Consider the following 27,133-nt stretch of genomic DNA (forward strand, 5'->3'; position numbering starts at 1 on the left):
ACTCACAGAGATCAATTTATTTGGGTTAAAGAAATCAAAACATTTGATATCAATATTTCTTCCTCATTTTTATTCGTAAGTAGCTGACATCTTTAAGCTCAGGGGTGTCCAATCTTATCCGCAAAGGCCGGTGTGGGTGCAGGTTTTCATTCCAACCGAGCAGAAGCCACACCTGAGTCTACTGAAAGCCAGGTTCAGTTGATTAAACTGGTGGAATCAGGTGTAGCTCCTGCTCAGTTGGAATGAAAACCTGCACCCACACTGGCCCTTTTCGAATAAGTTTGGACACCCCTGTTTAAGCTAGTTGCTTTGATTTAAACTGAAGTTACTCTAGCATTTCTCTTACCCTCTGGCAGCTGACTACTGCATCACCATTGGGTTTAACCACCAAATACTACACATTAAAATATGCATAAATATGAAGTATTACTCTGATGTTTTTATGTCCTAAAATGACTTGACATAACAGGTGAAAAACCGCCTACATTTCATTTCTCAAGCCTGTGTTGTATTTAACACATTATTTGGCACATTCTGTCCACAAGGGGGCAGTACCACATATTTGAGAGTAGTGAATTAGTCTTTGCTATGTGGGTTTAAAACCTGGCATAAAAGTGGGACACAGTAACAGCAATCCAGGTCTGACTGTAACTGACCGTTTTCATTGTCTAGGGTTGTTTTGGAAAGAGGGTGACTCAAATGGGATATGAAAGCAACAAAGCAATGAAAGTGTACCTGGTTTTTGTGGTTTCTTTTCATTGACAGACAGGTTGGTGGGCTGTCAGACACTGGAGCTGTACTCATAATTATAACTTATAATGCACATATTTAAAAGAGGGTTGTCTATATTAGGTGTACATAATAAAGTGGCAAGTGTAGGCAAATTGGGACAGTATGGTTCAGGTTAAGACTATAATATATGGGGGCTAGAGAGATAGAGTCTTGGTGTACTGTAGGGGAAAAAACAATTAGAGACTGATGTCAATTATTATAAGATGTTATTACCTTCTTTTTAGTGGCAGTAGTCTTCTGTTGTTGTTGCTGTTGTTTACATAATCTGGGTGTATAGCTTTGCATTGCATCTAGTATTATTCCTAGTATGTATGGGTCCATTTTCACCACAACCCTGGTCATAATAAAGCTGATAAAATAAAGTTACTGAAGATAAATTAATGAATTTAGATTTTTTGTTATTTCTTTTTTATCCTGTTATGGAAATTTGATTCACTGGTGCCATGTATAAGTAACTACAAATAAAAAAAACAATAAATGTGTCATTGAGGATGAACGTATTGGCCTAAACTAATGGAAATATGTGTCCCTAATTCCCAAAGAAGTTCTCCCAAATTTCAAAATATGTTCAATATCATTGCCCCTCAAAAAAAAGGGAAGCCAAGTTTTACTGTGGTATAAATATGTACAGTTTAGGCCAAAGATTTACAGTATCTTTATTACAGTAACTTTATTTCCATAAGAGGCAGAATAATGGTTAAAAGCATGTTTATTCCAACTTCTATTTACTCAGTACAGAATCAGTTTTTCTGTGGATTAAAAATTGAACATAAAATGTGTTAGTTTTGGTGGCATTTTAATTGTTTGAAATTTAATGAAACTTGGGATAGCCTTCCACAAGCTTCTCACAATACTTCTTGGCACACCAGACTTTCAGAGACTAACCATGTAGACTCTCTTGAACCTTACGGACCAAAGTTTGTTCATCACTGAGTTCATTTTTGCCTCCTTCCTGAACTATGCAGTGTCTGTGTCTTCCCATGATTTTTATATTTGCATACAGTTGTTTGTAGTAATGTTTGTCATACCTAGTGGTGATAAGTTGTTTGTACAGGGTGGAACCAGACTTGTGGGAGTCCACAGTTGTTTTCCTGAGGTCTGGGCTTGAGTTGCTTGGATTTTCCCATGGGATGAAGAGCAAAAAGTTTCTAAATAACTTTTTCTAAATATCTGTAAACCTAGGCCTTTATACAGCCACAGGTATATATATAATTTACTCTTGATTATGTTAATAGGCCAGTCAGGAGCTTGCAAAAATCAATATATAATTTTCTCGAATTTTTTCATACAATTTAAAGAAACAGTCAACTCTGTGTATGTAAACTTTTCACCCACTGGAATTCTGATCATGTGAATTAAAGCTGAAATAAATCTCATTCTAATTCCTTCTCTAATTGATAGTTTTCAAATGACCTCTAATGTGACCGGTGTAGATGCTGTAATTGATTGACATGAAATGTATTGTAATACGAAATATGTCAAGTTGTAGAAAATGATATGATGAATGCTGGGTTGTTGTGGTTTGTGAGTTTTTGACAACTGTCTGAGCTTTCTTGCTTTTCATCATCATCATCATCATCATCATAACAAGACAACAACAACCCAGCATTCATTATATAATTCAAGATTCAAGATTCAATAAAGCTTCTTGAATCTTGAATTATATAATGAATGCTGGGTTGTTGTTGTTGTTGTCTTGTTATGATGATGATGATGATGATGATGAAATGCAAGAAAGCTTAGACAATTGTCAAAATCTCAACACATCTTAATTCACCCTATAGGTAGGGGAGAAAGCTGGTTATCTTGAAAATGATAAATCATTTTTTTCTGCATTTTAGTGAATGACTAGATGTCAATGATTCACTGAAACAAAATCAGATTCTGAATATAACTTTGGCTTCTTAGATACGAGAGAGATTTGTGTTGTGCTTGTAAACACGACTTGAAGGCATCGTGTTCCCGGAATGATCGTGTTCCCTCTTTAAGGCTAATTGAGCATTTATTTGCGTTTTCTTTGATGCTGGAGCAGCGCGTCGTGACACTGGAAGCGCCCACGGTGTTCTGTCGGGAATCTGGGACTCTCTCTCTCTCTCTCTCTCTCTCTCTCTCACACACACACACACACACACACACACAGACGCATCCTGCCTCTATCCTTCTCCACGAGTAAAGAGTCATTTCAGCCACAGGGGGAGGGGAGGGGAGAGAGCTGAGAGCCTGGCAAAAAAAAGGAAGGAGGCAAAAAAACAAAGAGGAAGAAGTCAAGGGACACTTTTTTTGTGGAGCAGGAACACGTGGGCCTCGGTTTAAAAGTCTACTTTGGGATTCGATCTTCATTTATTATTTATTTAATGACCATTAAGTTTACATCGAGCCAGACTCGTGGTGTCTCTTCCTGTACACGTTACTTTGTATTTGTGTAGAAATCTTTTAAACACTGAATCGTCTTGCTGGTATGTGTGCGGTGTTGGGATAACTGGGATACAGTTCCCTATCCGATTGGGGATAAAGAGAAGAGAGAGAAAGAGAAATGGAAAGCCCCAGGACGACGAGTTCACAGACGAGATGGAAACTCTTAAGGAAGTCACTGCTTCTGTGTCTTTTTGCCGGTAAGCCTCGTTTCATTCAGAGCCTGATTGTACAGTGTGGTTAAATATATATAATATCCAGCAGTCAGGTCTGGAAGTGTGTGTTATTAAAGAGTGTGGCAACTTTCCAGTGTACTGTGAAAACTTTCCCAACGAACAGCAAAAGCATTGTTGCTCCACAATAAATAGCCATTGTTTTTTTTTTTGTATGATTTCTACAGTGTGTATATGTGTATATATATATATGTATGTATATATATATATATATATATATATATATATATATATATATATATATATATATATATGAGAGAGAGCGAGAGAGAGATATGTATATTGTTTAATCCATCATACAGCGAATTGAGAAGAAGAACTCTTAACTTCTGGTGCTGTAATCCAAAACCCTGAGATTGCAAACTCTTCCATCGTTAATAGCTCAATGAAGCGCCCATTAGTAAGTCTGTAATACCAGCACATTGCTAAACCCCTATTCACACCACACAATCACAAGGGTGGGGGTTACTCAGGGTGGTAACATTTAAAAAGGTGCCTGAAGCTCTATAGGCCCTTTTGTCCTGATCCTGTTGGCCGACAGAACCCAGAGGAATGAGCAGGACCTCCTGGGGACCACACACGGTGGTGCACACACATCATCAACCACACACACGCACACACACATGCATCAACCACACACATTAAAACTGAAATGGGGGTTCCACATGTAAACTGGCGCCACCAGTGCGAAGCTCAATGCAGGGTTTACAGTTTTCTTGTTAGGGACTCGTTATGCCTGTGGCATCATTTTGAATTACTTAGTCAACAGGTTTTAGGCATGCCAGCAAACGTGTTTGTTTATGTAGGTAGAGAAAAACACACATTTGCAAACACACTTAATTTGTCAGACCTTGTATCAAAAAGTTGTTAATCCATTCTTAATTTTCTGCATTGTAAGTTTCGTGCTCTATGAGACCATGTTGTGGGAAATTAGAACATTAGCAAGGTTTTAAGTACGTACATTAATTTTGGTGATCTCCAGATAAGATCCGGGATATATTTTTCTATCCCTAATCTAAGAGTGCTGATCCAGCTAATTATGAACCTTCACTCAAAATCTTACAGAGCCTAATTAAGCCATCAGCTCATTGAAATGAATGCAAACCATATGGATGCTCGTTGTTAGCCCAGTCTTACTAAACTGTGCATCTGGCAAAAGACCTTGTAAGTGTTAATACAACAACCTTCTAGCAGATTTAATTCCAGAAGTGTTTTTAAATGGATTTACACCAAAGACACCGCTGTGAATGAGTGCAAATGAACAGCCTAGTCATTCACTTAAAAAAAACAAAAAAAAAACAAGGCTTCCATAAGCAGCATGGTATTTAAAGCAGTAGATATAAAAAAGAATAGATTAAAGCAATGAGCGTAATGTCTACAGGACCAGACTAGTTAATGCACAGCACAGGCACCAGCCTGCATGAGGAGGGTGAATAAGTACAGGAAGGTTGTGTTTAAAACATTGCTGCTGTTTCAGTGCAAGTCAGAACCGAAACTGAACATCTGCAACAGGCAGATTCTGTAGATTCTTGTCCTTTAAATACATAAAGCCTATAAATACCTCATCGCATTTAGTCCAGTGCTGTCCAGTGATAATTTAACAATTCACATGTAAACTGGTTTGGTGAAAGATTTAAGAATTCATCTTCAGACTAAAGTATTTTGCTTTTTATTTCCGTTACTATGTCTGTAACATCTGTTTTCTTTACTTAATGCGACTGCAGTGTTTATTACTTTAGCCTTTAGTCTTTGTTACGAAGTGTGACAGAAATTACAGACATTTCCACGTGGGCACATTTCTGATCCCAAATTTAAAAAACGCTTTGTAGCCACAATGCTGAGTTTATTTCAGTGGATTAAAGGATTTCCTTTCGGTTGCTGAGGTTATGGTTATTTGTAGGCTTGCTGGTATTTATCTTTGTGTTTGTATGCAATTACAGGCCATGGCGAGGCTCAGTGCAGTGGCTGTGTTGAGTACTGCTGCGACGGAGCGCCTCCATTCTGCTGCTCGTACTATGCGTATGTGGGGGATGTCCTCTCGTAAGTACCCAGTGAAATGCGCATAACCAGACACCCGTCTCCCATGCCGTTTTTACTCTGTCCTGCTGTTACCATTAGGTTGACCTACGACCTTTACCAGCAGCTGTTTTTTTAATTGGCATGCTCATGAATCTGAAACCTCATTGATGTCCAGTGGTCTGAGATAATAAACATTCCTGACTAGCTCTGTACTACAACAAACTGTCTACAGGGATTTCTCCTCTGGTCTCTAGCCAGGTCTGTGCTTCAAAAGACTTTGAGAATATCTTTAACTTTCTTTTATAGCAGCGAGAACCAATATTTTGAGACTGTATAAGACCATGTTGGGGCAAGCACATTAGCAAGGTTTTAAGCTGTTATGTTAATTTTTGGCAAGATCCTAGTGATCACCAGATAAGCTCCATGAGATGTTTTTCTATCCCTAATCTAACAGTGCTGATCCAGCTAATTATGAACCTTCACTCAGAATCCTAGATCCAAGTGTGTTTAAACTTTGCAGGGTGATAAGTCTCCATGTACACAGTTGGAAATGCCAAGCCAAGCCTAATTAAGCCATCAATTTGTTGAAAGGAATGCAAACCATATGGATGCTCGTTGTTAGCTCAGTCTTACCAAACTGTGCATCTGGTAAAAGACCTTGTTGGTTAATAACAACCTTCTAGTAGATTTAATTCCAGAAATGTTATTAAATGGATTAAACCAAAGGACACTGCCATAAACAAAGGTTCTACGTAGAATCATACAGCAGAATGTTTTTTTATATGAGAAAAGGTGACAAGTCTTAGAAAACTAGGATCTTAACCTGGTTATCCTTGAAGACTTTGTGCTTTATGGAAGTTTATATGCATCATCAATGAGTCAGAAATTATACACTAAAAGTTCCTCACAAAGCCAGTGAAAGGTCAGTGAATGTACAATATGTGCAGGAGTTAACTGTACAATACTGACATGTTTAGTCAGGTGTGTTATGCATGTTTTTTTTCCCCATCCTATCCTCACTTGACCTCCGACTATACTTTTTTTTTTGCTGCTCCATCTTTCCTGTGACAGAACACTGTTGACTTGGCCTCTTGCACACAATAACAAACGATTCAAACCCTTTCAAGGGGCCAATAAATTTCAGCAACTTGGGTGGCCATGTGTGTTTGACATTACAAAAGCACTGATTGACTCGAGAGATAGAAAGACCCAGATAAAAGTCACTGATGTTTCATTGCATTTGTGAGGTTACGAAATAAACTGAAACTGGTGTACAGTCAGCTCCAGAATTATTTGCACCTTTTATAAAGCTGTTTTTACACTGGATGTTTTGTCCTCAACCACCGGGACATGTTCTATAATACAAAGAATGTGACTGTAAAGCATGTAGAAAGCTCCCACTTTTTATCTCCTGATAATGTGAGGGGGAGAGAAACAAGAGGGATTTGTTATTCTGTAATAACAAAATGCTTGATGTTCAGTCCAAGGTATTTCAAGGTCAGTATTTTAGTGTTGCAGTGTAACTACAGATGATACATTTCTGGACATTCATTAATCTCTAATGTCATGGACTGGTCTCACTTTAACTAAGCCAGTGTACATCTTATATAAGTCTGGTCTAAATCTTTATTTCCTGTCTACCAAGCCAAAGCTCAGCCAAGCTGCCGCCTTTAGATTAAGAGTGCTTTCACACATGCACTTTTTTTTTTCCCATGGCACTTACCAGTTTAGTTAGGCTAAGAAAATAACAGATAACTTGATATCTAAATTAGAATTATTTGTATTATTTATTTATTAGTAATAATAGATTCTTTTAAAGTGAAGATGTTTTAGAGAGATTATTGTTGCCTTTATCTCACTCTGTGGCACAATTCATGTAGTGCTTTGTAAGTGTGAGCTGAATGCATCTGCTTCCCAGAGAATTGTGAAACCGGCGCTGATGGTTAAGGAAACGAGAACGGCAGCATAAATCTCTAAAAAAGTTAATATGTTAATAGCAATAATAAGTATTCAGGCCTGTTTGCCTGTACTAGCTAGGAATTAGCTGTAAAGTTGTCTTACTGCATATTCATGGCATGTTTTCCAGTTTTACGGGTAATTAGCTTAATGTCATTCAGAATATGTGAAAGAAATTGAAGCACAAAAAATCTCATAAGCAATGCAAAACAAAAAAGCACTTTCCAGCATTAGAGGGTTTTTTTTTTTCCAGTAACGCTTGATGAGAACATGGCACAAAGTAATCTGATATCAGTTCTCTGTACACAACCTCTCCAGATTTGGATGTATGTTTTGGAATGGGAAAATTCAACCATGAGTCAGCTGTAGCTTCTTGGCAGATGCAGATTTTCCTTTGGTATTTCATGGAGTCCATGATGCCATGTGTCCTAGCAAGGATTTAAGGTTTCTTTGGAAGAAAAACAGCTCCACAGCATCACATATACTCAACAATGAGGATTAGTTGCTTTCCTGTATCACTTTACACTAAACCAGAGGTGTCTGATCTTATTCAGAAAGAGCCAGTGTAGGTGCAAGGTTTCATTCCATTCAAGCAGAAACCACTGATTAAACGTGTGGAATTAGGTGTGACTCCTGCTTGTTTGGTGCACCCACACCAGCCCTTTTGTGGATGATTGCACTAAACACACCTTGGTTGATTGGTACGACAAAGCACAATTTTTGCCTCCTATGATCATAGAACCCGGTTCCACTGACTGGTTCTTTCACGATCTTGCAAACGCCAGACACTTGGTTAGATGAAAGAAAACGCTTTCCTCTGATGTGCCATCCAAATATTTTGTTCTGCAAATCCTCAGCCATGATCTAACAGTGAATGTGTGTATTTTCAGGTCTATACGATATTTTTTTATAGATATTTGCACGATTCTTGTTTCATTTGTTTTATGTGGTCTTTAACATTTTCCGTGATGAAGAATGACTGAGTATCTTGAGTTTCAGAACACTCCAGTGTACTTACAAAAGCAGCATTTATATTTATTCAATTTATTCCCTTACATTGCCAGTCTACATGTGATATAATTTTAATATTTACTGGAATATATAAATGTAAAATATCTGCAAATAATGTACTTCAATTATTGTTGCTAAAGGAGGTGCTACCTGTTATAGGGTTTGCAGATAGATAGATCCCCATGAGGGAAATTTGGGATCTGGTGGGATCTGTTTATGGAGGTTAGAACCAGACTATTGTTATTTAGACCCTGATAAATAAAAAAACATAGACTTGAAGGAGGGTGTTCTTAATTTTACCCCATGACTGTCCCATGAAATCCCATTTCCATCATGTCATCTTATTCAATGGTTTGTCATTAAATAAAGATATTCTGACTTCTGCGTACTGTATGTTTTATTATGCAGTGCTAATATGCCTCTTATCCTTTAACAATTCCAGGGGCACTGCGATCTCAGGGATCGTGTTTGGAGTAGTCTTTCTGATGGGAGCCGTGGCAGCCATATTTTTGTGCATTTGCATGTGCTTGAAGAACGGCCGTGGAGCGAGAGTGGGCGTCTTCAACACATCGTACATCAACACAGTGACTCAGGGCTATCCAGGTAACAAAGCATGTCACTTCATTACTGTCTTTACAGAACTGAATAACTTCTTGCATACAGGAAGGTTTTTATTCTATTCTGCCGCTCCTCTATGTCTGCCATTTATATTGTCTTATTCATTTTTTGCTGTCTTTCACACACAGGGCCACCACCTCCCTACAGCTTTGACTATGAGATGTATCCCTCAGATCTTCAACCTCCTCCATATACCCCAATGCCTCCCAGAACGGCCAACTACTCCCCGCCTCCGCCTTACCCCGGCTACAATCAAAAATAAACTTTCCTCGTGCTCACGCTGCAGAAGTGGGTTGGAAAGCACTGCTTATGGTATTCGGCGCTGCACTGGACAGAACGACGGTGTAACCAAGTATCAAAAGTTGCATTCTTGTTCAGAATGTTCTGGTACATTCTGAACAAGAAAAATAACTGAACTCTGGGATTCCGTGCCACATCCTGTGCATTCGAGTGACTCGATTATATTTTGGGGGATGTGGATCATTCCCAGTGTTTGCATACTTTGACTTTTTTTTTTAATGATTTATGTGAATGAATGAATATTCTGGTGGTCTATGGACACTTGGATTACTCTTTAACACAAAAAGTAAAAGCAATGTCATGGATAAAGCCATACTCCATTTAGAGATTGTGACTGGAAATGCTTGTTTCTGTTTCATGATGATCCATATTGCTCACTTTGCAGCACTTTCATGTGTGAACAGAAACCAGACGATGTTGAAGCCATAAAATTCCAAAAGTAGCAGTGGCTCAGTGGTTAAGGCTTTGGGCTACTGATCAAAAACTGATCCTTAACCCTCAACTGCTCAGTTGTATCCTGTCTCAGATGTACAGCAAGTCGCTCTGGGTGAATGCGTCAGGCAGATTAGCAACATGTGAACAATGTAAACGACTCAGTTTTGTGTTCCCGATAAGAACCGAAAACAAAAATGTTTCTTTCCTAAACTCACTGAGCCTAATAAATACAGTGACATGAGGAATATTGGTAGGCATGGTAATACAATGTTTGTGTTGTTTATTTATACTGAACCTATGAGAGAAATATATCCTTTCATGTGAGGTAAAATAATTTAAAGATAAAGAAAACAAACGTCCTTTAAATCTGCATGGGAATCTTCATGTATTTCATCCAGTACGCTGTGTGTGTGTGTGTGTGTGTGTGTGTGTGTCTGTAGGGTTTAACAACGTGACTGTGTATTTCCAGATCAGATGATGACATGCCTCTTGGATGAATCATGCCATTCTGACACAAAATGTTTGTTTGTTTTTTTATAGTTTTGTTGTGTGTTGTAGCACCAGTGCCCTGCCTCCTGCTGAACTCCATCTATTATTGCATTTTTCCTACAATCCACGTTTGCAGAAATACTAGAATAGGGAAAGGCCTAGATATGCTAAGTTTGCGAACAAATCGGCTACTAACCCTGAGCTCTGCATTGCATTGTTGCTTAGCAGTCTTTCCTGTTGCCTTCTTTACTTTGCTTTCTGATTCAGTAAAAGCACTCACTCCTCTTCTTAAGACTAATCAGCCGAGTCTTCTCTTCTTCCTGCAACTGCAATGCAGAGATGAAGCTTTCTTCCTTCCCAGCGGGATCTGCCGCCATACCTGCTGCTCATTTCGTTTTTTGCTGTAGGAAGATGATGCATAGCTGGCATTATGTCTATCATGTGTTCATGTGTCTCTAATGGTATTATGCTGCAGTTGTGGCTAAAGCTTTCTACGTTCATGTTGCAAATGGAAAATGTTCAGGTCCAAAATGTGTCTGTTGACCATGGACCATGTGCATCACCCAGCTCCATCAGTGAAAAGCAAACATCCCAGCACCCAACCTGGAAATACAGAAACAGGCTGGAAAATTTGCAAAGCTTCAAGAGTTCACACAAGATATAACACTAGTTCACTGTCTTCACACTAGAGACAGTTTGTTTTTAGTGTTAGCAGTTTTTCAATTTTGGGGGAATTGATGCACAACTGATGTTTTGTTTCAGCAAGAAATTTTGTCACATTTACTCTTGCAGTTCACATAATTAGGCACATTCGTGCAATTACCTTCTAATCAGCTAATCATGTAGCAGCAGCGTACTGCGGAAAAAAAATCATGCAGATACAGGTTTGTGTAATGTTTAAGCATGGTGTGGATATTTGCACCAGATGGGCTGCTTTAGGTATTTCAGACACTGTTGATCTCCTGGGATTTTCATACACAGCAGTCTCCAGAGAAGGAGTGATAGAATGAGGAGAATGTGAAGAGACAGCAAAAACAGTGAGTAACAATTCTGTGGGTAGAAACACCATGTTGATTAGAGAAGTTGGAGGAAAGTTTTTTTAAACAACTGTACAAAACATCAGGCCTTGAAGTGGATTAGATTAGATTAACAGCAAAAGACCAGATCAGCTTTTGACTCCAAGAATCCAAGGCTATCATGAGCACAGAATTACTCCAAAATTGACAACTGAATACTGGGGGGGAACAGGTGATTTATCTTTTCTGTCTAATCTTCAACTGTCCAGTTCAAGGTGAACATGATGGACTCAGGTTCCTGTTTTTGGCTGATGGGAACAGAACCCAGTGTGGTCTTCTGATGATGTTTTTTCCTCTGAACTCTCTTATCAACAAGACATTTCCACCCAGAGAACTGATGCTCACTCCGTGTTTTTTTCCCCCTGCACCAACTCTACAGACTGTCATGTGAGAAAATCCCAGTAGATCAGCAAGTTAGAAGAGCCCATCTGGTACCAACATTCATGACATGAACCAAATTGCAGACATCACACTTTTTCTTCATTCTGATGTTTGATGTAAACATTAACTGAAGCTCTTCATCTGTATCTGCATAATGTACTTGCATTGTGCTGCTGCTACATGATTAGCTGATTGGATAACCGCATGAATGTGCAGGTGTTCCTAATAAAGTGGCTAGTGAGTGTATGTGTGTGAGAGCGATGCATGCATTTTTTTCTACTATTTGTTTTGTTTTTTTTAACTTCCCTTACTTTAGATGGGTTTGGAGCTCCTTTTTGGTTTTGTGATTATAAAATGAAGCAACAGAAATGTATTTAGCAAAGTAAAAGATACACAAAATGCTACGTAGTTTGACTTCAATAGCAGCCTACATGTTTTTCGGTGACCGATCTGAACACCAGCTTAATTAGGAAATGCCAAATGGTTAAATGGACAGTTATGACATGAGTTTTGATATTAGAAGTGTTTTGGAGTTGTTTTTGAAGTGTTGATTTTGCGAAACATGACTACAGTGTGATCAGTGGTATGTGGCCTGAAGCCACATCTGATACACATCTATTTAAGGGTATACTTAACTTATAATAATTTTTGTTCATTTCTCTTATTCTAAAGCCTAAACCTATCAATAAATCTCCTAAATGTAAAAAAAAAAATTGTTGCAAAATTTTATTTTGACCAGATTTCTATGTATCGCTCCTGAAAACTAAGGTAGGGACACAGCTACATATTTTTGCATGACAATTATACCCTAAAGCATACAAATTATTTATTTATTTATTTATTGCAATGGCCATCATTGTCAATATGTGGGGTAACAAATCATTTTATATGAATTATTTTCCAGCTCATTCAGCATGATCTGTTATGTTCTTGTGAAAGCAGGGACACTCAAAATATAGAGGTGCAAATATTTAGCATGTATTTAACAACAAATTTTTGTTTGTTTGTTTTTACCTAATTGGAATGCTGACAATTGCATATTTCTGCTCAAAGGTAAATGTAATTATACAACTAATAAACCTTTCATTTATTGCACTTTTCCCAGAAATAACATCAGACAAATAATCAATATGAGGGCGTATTTGCTGTGCTGTGGCTAATTAAAAATTCATTCACGTTACATTTAAATGCAGTAAAGTCTCTCTCTCTCTCTCTCTCTCTCTCTAGCAAATGAACTTCTAAGATTAAGTTTGTAAAATGCCCACCAAGCCTTTTTGATTAAGGTTAAAGGTTGAACCTGTACAATTTTTGCCAAGGCCCTCTGTTCGAGCCAGGTCTATGAAAAGCAATTTAAGTGGATTTATAAGTGGATTTAGATCCAGAAATACCTGGATTTAGCAGCCAGGAGAATATCACCTTGTCATTTCAATTGTTCTCCAAATCCCCAGAGAAAACACTTACTGGACCAGACATTTGGTGCAGCAGCTGCTCTCTGACTGATCACCACACAGTGGCAGCAAATACCAGCAAAGACTTTTTTCGCACATTCCAGGGACATGTCTCTACACCACATAAAATGCATTTTATGGCATCCATTTATCTATAGCGGTTATCCCACACAGGGCTGCGGGGAGCCTTGGAGCCTATCCCCGGGGACTCGGGGAACGAGGCGGCGGACATCTTGGATGGGGGTGATGTTATGGTATAAAATCGTTATATCAAATACATTTAGTGGCTGGAACACTGGGTGCCAGCAGTTCAAGGAAGCTTCTGTCTAAAAAAAAAAATGAGAGCGATCTGAGTGAGTTAGAGAGCGTGAATGATCTTCGCTGGAGGCTATTGATTTTGAAAGAGACTGAGGTGAATGAAGTCAACCTCACCTATGAGATCCGAGAGCCCATAATACCCCCCCTCCCTCCCTCCCAACACACACACACACAAACACAAACACACACACTGTTGAATTCCAGAAATATTGGAGTCGACTCTGAGTCAGATTGAGGAATCGAGTGGCTCACTGGAGCCGATTTTAAGAGTCGATTCTGACCCATGTCTGAAATAACTAGTAATGTTACTGTCTGATTTATAATTTTTGTTTTAACCATCAAAGTTAAACGCAAAATTAATCAACAATGAATTTGTATGTCCATTTCTTAAGATGCACTGACTCCAAAATGCATACATATAAAAGCCAGATTTTTCGCAGCCTAAACTATTAGCCCAAAATTTTTATGATATATTATTATTACTTTGTGTTATTTTCTGAGTGGAGCGAGAAGAGGTAGTCAAGTAGCTCCGACGAGATCTCCCAAATTCTAACTATGGCGCCTCTTCTGTGCGCAAATCTAAAGGGAATCAAGTTTCAGAATCGACTCATACGGTTCAGTGCCGAATGTCGATGGGTTGATGTTCGGAATCGGAGATTCGACACTTTATGGGATCGACTCCCAGTCCTACCCCTTTGGTCGGTCAGGTGACGCTGTGTGCAGTCTCGCTGTTACACACGCTTCCACTAAGAGCACGGATAAACCACTATCGCGCTGTAACTCACAGTTAAAAGCGAAAACCCTCGCTTGAATATCGTCGGGAGAGATCTTTAGGAGAATGTGGGATCGTCGGCTTTTCTTGCTGTTGATGGTCGCGAGCTCGGCTCTCGCGGTGGAGGTAAGAACGCGATCCGATCACGGCTGGGTTGTTGTAAATGGGTGCGCCGTGTGTTACTATGTATACAGCCACAAGAGTCTTAATTGATCATCTAAAAGGTTTAAAGTGAACCAACTGGACACAAAGAAACAGCCATATGAAAATGTTAGTTAATTCAGTGATAAGGCTGGGTGTTATTTTCAACACCGGTGGTCTTTAAACCGTGCGTAAATGTATCCTCGACGTCCTCAGTAAACCGGTGGGATGACTGAAATACAAAGATCACTGCACTAAGTGATCAACAATGTTTCAGTAAAATATGTTTGGAAATTGCGATCCTATATGATCCTAGTCAGTTCAGTGCAGAAAAGAGAGATTATTTGATCATGGCTAACATAAGCTGACATGGCGTTCATGCGAGTTAAACTGGATTTCTTCTTCTTCTTCTTCTTCTTCTTTTTGCCATTCCTCCCACACTGGGCTTTATTAATGACATGGAAGTTGGACTTGAGTGATGTTGATTAATTAAGAAATTAAGTAATTTGAAGATGATTGAATGGTTAAAAAATATCGAAGAAGCTGACACACTTCACTTAGGGTAATGGTTTTAACAGGAAATAAAATAAAAAAACACTGATCATGGCAATCTGATCTGCTTTAAAACCCGCTGTGGAAATGCTTCCCTAGTCTAAATCATGATCTCTCTGTTTTTTTTCCTTTAGAAACCGGGTTTATTTTCGGATTTCTGCTCGTTCCGGCTGCTGTCTTAACAATTGCGCAGTAGTCGCCCCGGTTTAATTTATAAATAGCAATGCCGTTAATGGGTGAGGTGGAAAACTGCGGTTTGTTTGGTCTGTAAGGGAATTCAGAAAGACTCTTCTGCTTGCCATGTACTTGTATGTTGTGAATAAAGACTATTTCCTGACGTTATCCACACAGCCTGACCGTGGACTGGAATAGTTGGATGTAACATACAGAAGCAAAGATGGCGGCGCTTAGCAAACTGCAGTAGCTGTGCCTTTGAATTCAGTCAGACTCCGAGAAAGAGAACAATAGTGTTTACGTATAAGGTGTAAGGTCTTTGACAAGGCCTAAATCTTGTCTGTAGCCAGCCACAGAGTGTTACATGCTATTGTTAGCACTGTTAATACACCAGGCCCCAGGACTCAAGATGCTCTGTCATGTCTTCAGCATCAAATTCAACCATAAATGTATATGCATGCTTACATTCACCTGGCTGTATTGTACACTCTGTACACCATCAACAGATCCAGACACCTTCAGGGCGAAGGAAACAACAGGCATGTCATGGAGATCTTTTCAGTCATGCCAACCTGGTACAGAATGGATAGAGAAACAATCGGAGTCACAAACATTGAATTTGCAGCTTTTTTTTATATGTACATTTGCATGACCTTGAAATGAAATGAAAAATGTATATATTTCATGGCAATAAGCATCCTGTCGTTGTCTTGGCCAAACATAAAAGGTATTGATTTAATTGTGCTTGTAATCAAGGATCAAGCTTTAGTGTCAGCATATGGGTAATAGGAGAAATGGCTATAGACCATGTTGGCATAATTCATCCGTAATGCTGCCAGTTGGGTAACATCCCAATATCATCAGGCCGTTAAAAGCACTAAGCCTTAGTTGATATCGATAAGGAATAAAGTGAGAGTTGCGCTGAAGGTCAGCAGGCTAGATTAAGGGCCTTGATTGATCACATACTTAAAATCCCTTGGTTATAAAATCATTCATAAAGCAAGCGGTTATCTTCTTCGTCGTGCGTTTCTTGTCCGATATCTCGTCATCATAACCTTGTTTTTTTTTTTAATGTGGCCTGGGGTCTTTTAATTCTGAAATGTTTGTTATAAGAGGAATGATATTCAGGCTGGAATCAGATTGCATTTCTTAATTAAAGAGGTTTTATGTTGATTGTGGTCATATAAATCATGAAAAAGCACTCATAATATTTCAACTGTCAGATTACTGGCTTTAATTCACTACTTTTTGTCTCCCTGACTGTCACTGCTTTCACTTCATCGTCACAGAAAATCTTGTATACCATCAATTGCATACTTTTGTTGCCGATCATTAGAATGCATCATAAAAAATGGTCAGTTCTGTATTTGCTTTTGATAACAAATCGTGGCTTTGTTCTGTCTGATCTGCCTCCCCTTCATGTGTTTTCTTTTCAATTACCCTTGTGGTGTACTGCTGTTCATCCGCTTTATTCAGTGCTGTAGCTCTGAAAAGGTCACATTACCTACAGTGGAATGGAAAGCATTCAGAACTGGTCACTGAAAAAGCTTCGTGTTGAATAGGCAGCTTTGTTTGGCTAAAACACGACTTGTCAGCAGGTGAGGGATGTTGTGTCTGGAGGGAAGAGCAGAGCCATGGCCTTCTCAATAATAGCTATGACCAGCTGGCCAGGCGTCATCCTCATCCTGTCTGCTTTAATGCACCAAGAATCATTTTACATGTATATTGTGTGATTCAGTGTAAATCTTATTATCCTGTACGCCTTCTCTTATGCCTGTCCCAAATTTGGGAGAAAGTGCTATTGTGCTTTCCCAAAATACTGGATCATTGACCACTTGTGATGAACACGTGTCTGTTCCTTGGGTCATGATGTTTTTGTCCTCGCTCATGTTTTTCTTTTATCTTAGCCTTGGGCATTATCTATACAGTCTAGAGTGTGTCCTTTGTATGTACACAACAGCATAAAAGCCGGCTGTGGTTTGGGCTTTGGAACACCCAGGTTGACTTTATGCACGTGATAAAAGCATCTTTTCACTCATCTTTACTCCAGAAATTTCTTGTCAGGTACCTCAACTTGGTGAAATATGAACTCGGATATTTCAGTTTTGTTCACTAAACTGAATTGGATTTATTTATTTTTTTTGTTAAATGTGGTGTTAGTCACTGCATTGCTTGTTAATTAGAGCTAACCCATAAAGTTGCTGCTGTGCTATTAAGCACATACAAACTTTTTTTTAGTGATAAAAAGTTAAAGGATGTACGTTAAACCTTCATCTGCGCATGTCTGTATCGTTGCTAGATCTGTAGCTGGGTGCAGGTGTGGCTCTATTTTAATGCCCTGGAGAAAAGCCCAGGAGCCCCCAGCTGACTGTTTCATTGGGTAGATGATGAGATCCAAGGCTAATGCAGATCCTCCAGTGGTCCTGCTGCCCTGGCAACGGTGCTGCAACTAACTGCAATCAACTGCACAGACATTGTGACAGATGTTTTTTTCTTGGGTTAGATGACCTTTGACCTTCACAGTCAGCTGCGAACAGGAAGTGTGATTAGTTCGGAGCTCAAAAGCCCCCAGGGGGTCTTACTGCACATGGAAGCCACAGATGGAGTAACCTTGGCACCGTGACCTGATTACAGGTAGCTGCATTACAGGTTGCGCCTCATTGGATATCAAAGGTCACATTAAAATATTGCTTGTGAGATTTCTTACAGTGTGTCTCGACTATTTTGTCCGAAGGAAATCGGATGTATTCGTTTATTTTATTACATCTTAACAGTGGAGGCTTTAATGGATGCTGAGAAAGGAGGTGACCTTTTGTCTTGTGTTTCAAGGCGATGGCACATCTGTAAGTGTAGGCTGGCTTTCTGAATATATGCACAAGATAAATATAGAAACACAAACACCCAACCTACATATTTATGCTGTTTTGATTCTGTTTTAAATAATCCTGCTTGTGCATGGGCTCCTCCCTGCTCCTCTGCATTGCTTGGTTGTTGTAGCACCCAGGCCATCCCTCGGTGCCCACCTCTATAATTAGTGCTCCCTCGGGTAGCAGCGATGGAGGTGGAGTGCTATGTGCCTTTTCATGTTCCTGTTGCTGTGTTTTTCCACTCTTCTCTCGACACATTAACCACAAGTGTTGTATTTCCGTTGTTTGGGAAGGATTACAGCAAGCACATTACCTGGGGAATATGATAACGCAAGGTCTCCTTATAGATTGATATTAAGTTCATATATATATATATATATATATATATATATATATATATATATATATATATATATATATATATATATATATATATATATATATATATATATATATATAATCCCTTTGTGTAGGATTTATATAACTTTATGTTACTTTTAAGTTTCAGTGCTTCTGTAGGATTTAAGATATGCTTTTCTATACCACTTCAGAGCACCAGCTTGTAAGTGGACCTAATTTTAGAGCACTTGTGAAAGGGTGCTACCCTTGTGCTAAGGGCCACTTGCTACCCAAGCAAAGCTATTCCTGCTTCTCTTTCCTGTTTCGTGTCTACGGAAGTTCCTCTGTTTGTTTGACCCCCCCAGTAGTGCAAAGACAAAAGGTGTTAGTCATTCTCTGCTTTGTGCATGTGTGTGTCATGTGGTAGGGTCAGCCTAGTACAGGGTGTACAGCATCTAATGCTGCATTCTGCTTTCCTCGGAAATGAGGAGTGTGAACACTGTCACGTTGCAAAGACACATCCATTAAAGTAGGCTATGTGGTTTGTTCACAATAAGCCAGCTAGCTGACTTAATGATCATGTGTTCATGATGTATTTACTTTCTAGAAACAGCAGTCTGTTGGTTAGTGATATAGATTTATCCAACTGATATGTCTGTGTTGATATACCCTGATCAGCCATAATGTTAAAACCACAGACAGGTGAAGAGAAGAGCACTGATTATCTCATTGCAGTGGCACCTATCAAGGATTGGGATGTATTAGGCAGAAAATAAACAGTCAGTTGTCAAAGTTTGTGTTGGAAGCAGGAAACATGAACAAGTGTAAGGACAACAGCAAATTCTGATGACTGGACGACTGGGTCAGAGCGTCTCCAAAATACCAGGTCTTGTTCGGGGCGTTCCTGGTATGCAGTGGTTAGTATCTACCAAACGTGGTCCAAAGAAACGACAACTGGTCACCAGCTGACAGGGTAAGGGTCACCCAAGGCTCAATGATGAGTGTAGGGAGCGAAGGCTGGCCTGTCTGATCTAACTGTCCACAAGTAAAGCACCTATAATTTGCATATACGCATTAGAACTGGACAATGGAAGAAGGTGGCCTGGTTTGAAGAATCATGTTTTCTTGACATCACGTGGGGAAGAGATGGCACCAGGATACACTGTGGGAAGAAAGCAAGCCTGTGGAGGCAATCTAGAGTTCTGAGCAATGTTCAGCTGGGAAACCTTGGGTCCATGTGGATGTTACATTGACTCATACCACCTACCTAAACATTGTTGCACACCAAATCCACTTCTTCATGTCAACAGTGGACTCTTTCAGCTCTTTAATGCTCCCTGAAATAAAGTGTAGCAAGAGTGTGTGCTTCAGCTCCAGGAAGTAACTGAGCTAAATTGAGTATTTACCGTCACAGCAGTTTTCTCTACACTACAAGAAGTTGAAAATTCTTTCGCTATTTCTTTAGAGCTTTGGGACAATTGGCCACTGCAATGTGTGCTCTGTTCCCATAGCTACAAAAGAAGCCTAGTGTGTTATGCCAGCAGTCCAGTTTAAAAGCATACTATTCAAAGTCAAAGTAAACGAGTCCCCCACTATCCTCCTTTCTGTTCTACAACACTAAATGGCTTGACTTACGTTTCACCACAGTGACCGCAGAGGTCAGACAGCGGGCACTGTAGCATTTCTGGGAACTAGCCGCTGTTACTGTCTCACGTCATTCTTTGCAGTATTAGGAATCATCTTCTCGTCTCTATCCTAGTCTTGTTAGAAATGAACATGGATTTCTCCAAATAGTTTGTTCTTATTTGTGTGGAATCTTTAGAACATAATGTTCTTAGCTTAAAATAAATAATGTGGAATAAAAATGCACCAGGCACGGAACAGCACAATGATAAAAAAATCCTCTTTTACCTGGGAGCAAATTTGTTAGAGAGGCTGAAGTTCAAGCAAGTACAATCTGAGCAGATGCTTAAATAAGGCCAGATTCAGGGAAATTATCCCAGACAAAATCTAACAGCGTAGAGTCTGCAACCCAATGCAATTTCAAACAGTGCTTTTCCTTCCTGTGTAGCAGTGTTGCATTAAAGACACACTACAGTGTACTCTTCTGCTGGTGTGTGTGTGTGTGTGTTTCTCAGTTTTGTTGAATTCCTTCTTATTGTTAACCTTTTTAAACATTTACACGCAATGTCTGCACCCATCGTCTTAACCATATATTATACCTCGAATCTCTATTTTCAGCCTGCTGCGTCTACAGAAAAGAAAAATTCTCCTTATTCTCCAGCGTTACAGAGCAGTGGTGTTAAGTATTCCATTCTGTTCTTGATTTATAAAAATATCGTCTAGGATTTTTACCTACAGAGAAAGAAGAAATTCTACTAGAAGCCTGGAACAAACCTACTAGCTAATATTTTCTTAACAGTGAAATTCTGAAATGATATGATGTGCTTTTTGCATAATTCTGCACCTGGTAGAGGTCTAAGGTTAGCTGGAATACCCCAGATTTTTAGACTTTACAGAGAGACAGTGCTGGGTAAAAACAGTGCAAATAGGCAACCACTAGAACACAAATAGCCGTCAAAACCCCCTCTTCCAAATGGGAGTGTGGGGGGGGGCGGGACAATAGATTGATTGTGCAGCACTGACATGGCATTTTGTGGGGGGTTGGTGAGGCAACAGGCAGCGTCTGTGGCAGCCTACAGCTTTCCAGTCTTTGTCCCGTCGCTTCACATGGTGCGTGTCGGTGGGCTGTGAAGAGGAGAGTGGAATGTTGGCAGGTGGGGCAAAAAGGAAACGAGAGACTGATCACCCTGTAATCACCGCACTGCAGACCCACCCAGGGGATCCGGTCACGGCAGCCGGCAGCGGATATTATTTTGCGCACACACATACGCACAAAGAAGGCTTATCAGAACCGCGAGTGTGTTTTTATTATCTACCCCAAACAGACCTAACCCTGTGTCTGTGTTCGCCATTTATTTTGCTCCATCTGAGATTTTTATTACTCGCTCTTTTTCTTTTTATAACCGTTTCCTTTCCTGTACTTGTATAAAACCCAAATATTAGTAGTCGTCTTTCAGAAAAAGTATCATTTAAAGGTTTGTTTTGCTACTCGCGGGCATTTACCCTTTCAGTGGATTGAAAGTGGGCAGTCAGCGCTTAATTTTCTGTGCTTAATCATCAGCTTTTCCCCTGCTCAGTTGTTCCCCTGTTTTCTTAATAGCACCACCGCACTGGCTGCTACTTGTATTCCTTTACTCTCACAGTTTCCAATCTTCCATTCTCTCTGATTAATTCTGAAAAACCACCAGTTTTCAAGTTCACTTAAACATGACCCTAGTCTTTGAAGCTGTAGCAGGGGATTACACAAGCAGGCTTTAGCATGCAAATGTGGTAAAATGTGTGAGCACAGCAGATGGTAGGGAAATTCATCATGTTGGTGGGAGAGGAAGTGTCTCTTTCCCCAACAATCACCAGTGTGGAAGACCATGGTCTATAGAATTCTCTGGGGATATTGTGTGTAATGTGAAAGGTCATGGCTACAAGATGGCCAATATTTTTAATGGGTTAAAACACATTGAATAAATTCAATAGGAATGAAACGAGATTTGTTGTATGTGTACTTCATCAGCAAATCGTTTTAAAGACCACTTAAAGGCTGACTCGTACTTCCTTCTGAAATACGAGAAAGGAACTACTTTTGGGTCAGAGTGCAGCAGTTTGGAAATGTCTCACTCTGAAACCGAAACACTCTACTGCAATTGGCCGCTAGAGACTCATAAATGAATAGCAGATAGCAAGCCCCTTGAATAGCAGACCCTTGGGAGGTCTGACAGCATGTGCCTCAAGGCAATCAGAGAAAGTGTTGAAAATGTATTAGAAGAAGCCTTTTGTTTGTCACATATACAAAACAGCACAGTCAAATACTTTTCTTTGCATATCTCAGCTTTTTGGGAAGCTGTGTATAGAGAACAGGGTCAGTCAAGATGCAGATGAGCAGAGATGGTCAAGGGCCTTGTTTAAGGTCAGTGGCAGCTTGCTAGTGCTGAGGCTTGAACTCTGATCCTCCAATCAACAAGCCAGAACCGTACCCGTTGGAGCCAGCGCTGTCTCTCTAGTTGTGTAGTAGAAGCGCTTAAAGGTCCTTTTAAAGCAAGCAGCTTCTAAATAACGGATCTCTTTTGTGGTTTGGTTTGGAGACCAAATGCTACATCACAAATGCTACATGAGGCATGTGGTACAGCCAGTTCCTGTTCATCTTAAAGGTGTTCAGTGGGGTTAAGTCATGGCTCTGTGCAGGACACTCGAGTTCTTCCACTTCCAGTGAAGGGAAATTGTAAAGCTACAGCACAAACGGTCATTCTAGACTATAGATATGTTTGCTTCCAACTTTGTGCCAACAGTTTTTTTTGGAATAACCACATATGGGTGTGATGGTCAGGTGTTATCTACAGGCTTTTGACCATATAACATGCATTTAACAGGCTGATATATCAGTATATTCAAAGTATATCATTATGTTGATAGAGCAAATACTTGTGAATATAAATATATACAAGTATAAGTAAAGTAAACAATATAAGTAAATAAGTTTTACTTTGTTTAATGTTGATGCTAATAGTAGCAGTGCTGATGTGAAATCATGTGCTGAACTGAGTCAAGGAGATGTTCTGTACTTCTGAGTAGGAATTCTATATTGGTGGAGGTGTCTCTGGATAACCAGTAGTTCAGAAACTACACTGACCCGTTAGTTCCTCAATGCTGTTATAGAAAGGACATTATCAACATTTACATTATTTACTGTCCAGTGTCCCCCAAATGAGGATGAGGTTCCCTTCTGAGCCTGCTTCCTCACAAGGTTTCTTCCTCATATCATCTCAGGGAGTTTTTCTTTGCCACCGTCGCCTCAGGCTTCCTCAGTAGGGATAAATTGTAACGTAACTTTTAAACTTTATATTTTTTCTATGTTTCTAAGCTTCTGTAAATCTGCTTTGAGACAATGTCCATTGTTAAAAGCGCTATGCAAATAACTTGAATTGAGCCGAGTATAGTTTATACCTGCTTCATGGTTTCAATGCCTTCACTTGTGAGAATATTTAGTAAGAATGCTTGGAAGCTAAATCCAGCATGTGTTGTGGTTAAAACTAGAAATTTTTTAACTAAAAGGCATTAGCTCTTCATATGGTTTTGTTTTTGTCTTCGAACAAGGAGGTTTTAGACTTAGTAATTATTACCTTGGACCAGATGACCCAGGGTTTCAAGTTTTTTAAACTGCGGTAAAAATCTAAATCGGGCATGAGAAGCTTCTCAGTCTCTAAAACCGATTCTTGAAACTTTGTGTATTAATGAGAACAGAACATGTCTTTGGACTGTCTCATTAAACAAAGTACCTTGTGTCAGTGTTCATTTATTCAGATCTCTTTTTATGGAATTCATTTCATTCCTACGTTCATGAGGACGTTTTGTTCCCATTTGCAGTTGATTGGTTCCCTCACATCACAGTTACTGATCAAAAGCCAAACCGCCTTTTAACCTCCAGCAAAGGTAAATGAACAAACCTTTGACTTTCATCCATTTAGCTGATAGAATGATCAGTGTTCACATCAGAGCCCTGTGCTATCAGAGTCCTCGATCAGTGCAGAGGCAAGCTTGGACCTGTAGTCTTTATCTGATTGTCCCAAGAGCTTTGGCCATTGAGAGCAGCCCGATTGGCTCCATAGTGACGCACACCAGAGGGACCAGAGGAATTAGCAGGAAAGATGGTTGAGACAGAATCTTTGAGACAGGAAGCAGTGGCTACTCTCATTCTGTCCGGTTCAGCACTCCTTCCTCTCCTTTAGTTTTTTAATAAACACACATCTCAGTGAACCAACACATATTACTGTAATTAGTGCTTTAAATACAGTGAATTTAACTTGGTATTAGTTGATGTAAGAGCATATGTATAAAATTTGGATATATTTTGAATGCAAAGCTGTTTTTTGGGCCAGTGGTGGTTGAAGTGGTTAAGGCTCTGGGTTGTTGATTGAAAGATCAGGGTTCAAGCCCCAGCACCACCAAGCTCCACTGTTGGGCATATGAGCAAGGCCCTTAACCCTCCCTGTTCCAGAGGTGCTCTATCATAGCTGCCCTTGTGCTCTGACCCCAACTTCCTCAGCTGAGATATGCAAAGAAAAGTATTCCATTGTGCTGTAATGTATGATAATAAAGACTTCTTGCCCTCAGTTCTTCTTCTTCTTCTTCTTCTTCTTCTTCTTTTTAAAAAGTATACACTTTATTTCAAGTAATAACCTAGCATTTTATTCTACAATTAAGCTTCAATCCATTACCTTTGAGGTTTATCTTCTATAACAGTAAGGAGTTTGTCTGCAAAGACTACAAAAAGCTTAGCATTTGCAACAACAGCCAGGATGCTGCATTTTCACAGATGCACAAACCAGATAAAGCAAACTGAATATGGAATATGAATGTTAATTTGGAGACATAGGATATATCTGCTAGGTTGTGAGATTTGAGATTTTTTGAGTATTACAAGCAAATTTTGAGATGGAATAATAAAAGGGTTAGTTGCAGTTAAAATGTTAACGTAGATTTAGCATCACATGCTAAGATAAGTCAGGCCATGCCAGCTAACATCACACACATTCAGAAATCAGACACAAAGTCATTTATACTTTCCGCGTGTTTGGAGAACCAAAAAGACTGAAACAAGAAACCAAATTAAAATAAATTGGTCTCTGGTTCAGGAAACTACATTGACCTAATAGTCAATCAAGAGCTCTTGGTTGCTGTTGTAGAAAGGACATTATTTACATTTACAATATTTACTGTCCAGTGTCCCACAAATGAGGATGAGGTTCCCTTCTGAGCCTGGTTCCTCTCAAGGTTTCTTCCTCATCATCTAAGGGAGTTTTTCCTGTGCCAACATCACCTCATGCTTGCTCATTAGGAATAAATGTTAGGGATAAATAGTGACTTAAATTTAAACTTTATAATTTTGTCTAGGTTTCTATATTTCTATAAAGCTGCTTTAAGACATGTCCATTGTTAAAGATACAAATAAATTGAATTGTATTGAATATAGTTTATACCTGTTTCACGGTTTCAGTGGTTGTGAGAATATGTGAAGTAAAACTGCCCTTCAAATTGAAGTTAAAAATAATATAAAAATGTCATTTCAATTATAGTAATAGTTAGGAATGTAATAAGTTTGTAAGTCTAGTCTTATTCTAGAAATGCTGAGCACAATTTTGGTATGAAACCTGGTATCTTTTCGGAGTTTTGGAGAACACTACTTGAACACTGCATTGATGAATAAATCGGAACCAAAAATTTGCTAGCGTTCACCGTGTCCGTGACCATTTTCAGCACAGGGTTGAACATGAATCATTTTTACTTCACTGTATGATCCTTGAGTCACTTCACTGGAGATTAAAGTATAAAGTTACTTTCCTCAAGTACAGCTACTCTGTGCAAAGTGCAAGGTATCGACTCGCACCGTTCCTGAACCTTTAGCAAGTGTAATTAGTTATAGATTAGCACGTAAAGGTGCTTGTAATTTTTCTTTGGGTGGAAGTTATTGACTGGTGCAGGGCTATAGTGGCAGTGTCTATAGTGGCGCTTTGTCTGTTGATGCGTTGGCTTGCAGTGCTGGAATTGTGAGCGGTATGTTTCGAGATGCTCTTTAAAATTCCAATCTTCTCAAACACTCCCATGTGTTTCCACCTCCTGGTTATTTTGTTTGCAGCCACCCATCATATCTCACTTCCAAAAATATAAGCAAAGTTATTTAAATAGCAGCCACTCTGAGCAGGCTGAATCAGCCCCCACAATTTTTTGGTCCTACACAATCCCCAATGCTTTCAGTTTGTGTGTGTGTGTGAGAATGGGTGTGTGCATGTGGGAGAGTGTGTGAGAGAGAGAGTGTGTGTGTGTGTGTGTGTGTGTGTGTGAGAGAGAGTGTGAACTCTAAAGGATTTTCAGCTCTGTAGTCTTGGATGACCTTGAAGGACTTTAGCTTCCAAATCCTAATGAGTAGCTGTCCGATTGTACGTGTGTGTGTATGTGTGTCTGACTGTCTGATTGTGTGTGTGTAAAGTGTATCACATGGTCCTCAAAGTCCACTCTTTTTTTCCTGATGTAGACTTTGAACAAAAGGACTGTTGTTCTCTTGCCAGCACATTCTAGTCTTCTAAAATGATTAAGTAGCACAAAACATTACCTTACTCCCCTCTTCCCATCTTCACCTTCCTTCTCGTGTTGTTTCTCCTACAGCACAATGCCGTCTTTGAGCAACATTCTTCCTTTTCACTCTGCCCACATTAACGTTCACAATGACATTCTCTCACAGGAGTTGCACACTTGGGCTAAATGGAAATACTAGACACAGTAGGTTTGGAACTGGTGTTTACACAAAAAAAACCCTTTGATTTCCAGGCTGTTTTACAGAAAGCTGTGTGTCGGCCTCAGTCCCGCCCTCTGTAGTCTGTTCTGCCCAAACGCTGGTACAGAAATTAATCCTATAGCAGGCCGGCTTTTCCCTCCTTTCCTAATCGCATCATTGTTTCTTCTAATCCATCTACTGGCTATACAGAGACCCGTGCAGCCGCTGTAGTGCTGGTGGGTCTACACTAGAACCTGTTCTAATGAAATTCTAATGATATGTACACCGTCTTGTATTGTATATGTCGATATCGTAGCGTCTGGTCTTGGCGCCACGGTTTAGCCAGGGTCATCTTCGGCCCTCCTTTCAGTCTTACTGAATACTAGACACGGCTGTTTACATACAAACAGCCAGATT

At 39.5% G+C, this 27,133-nt stretch overlaps 2 protein-coding genes across 3 annotated transcripts in view; both read left to right on the top strand.

The window, feature by feature from the left end:
* Positions 1–2,960: 2,960 nt before the first annotated feature.
* On the top strand, positions 2,961–12,818 carry cyyr1 (cysteine/tyrosine-rich 1). Its single transcript, XM_058381222.1, has 4 exons — positions 2,961–3,404; positions 5,378–5,477; positions 8,866–9,026; positions 9,170–12,818. The coding sequence occupies exons 1-4, from the start codon at positions 3,326–3,328 to the stop codon at positions 9,301–9,303; spliced, it is 474 nt and encodes a 157-aa protein (XP_058237205.1). The 5' UTR covers positions 2,961–3,325; the 3' UTR covers positions 9,304–12,818.
* Positions 12,819–14,171: 1,353 nt separating this feature from the next.
* Positions 14,172–27,133, top strand: part of appa (amyloid beta (A4) precursor protein a) — a 36,218-nt gene continuing 23,256 nt past the window's right edge. The window contains exon 1 of one of the 2 annotated variants that reach the window (XM_058381215.1): positions 14,172–14,386. In XM_058381215.1, coding sequence (XP_058237198.1) covers positions 14,327–14,386 — 60 coding nt within the window. In that variant the 5' untranslated portion in view covers positions 14,172–14,326. The remainder of the gene's footprint in view (positions 14,387–27,133) is intronic. The other variant, XM_058381214.1, reaches the window with a different exon arrangement.

This window comes from Hemibagrus wyckioides, linkage group LG26 (genome assembly GCF_019097595.1).
Source record: "Hemibagrus wyckioides isolate EC202008001 linkage group LG26, SWU_Hwy_1.0, whole genome shotgun sequence".
Lineage (NCBI taxonomy): Eukaryota > Metazoa > Chordata > Actinopteri > Siluriformes > Bagridae > Hemibagrus > Hemibagrus wyckioides.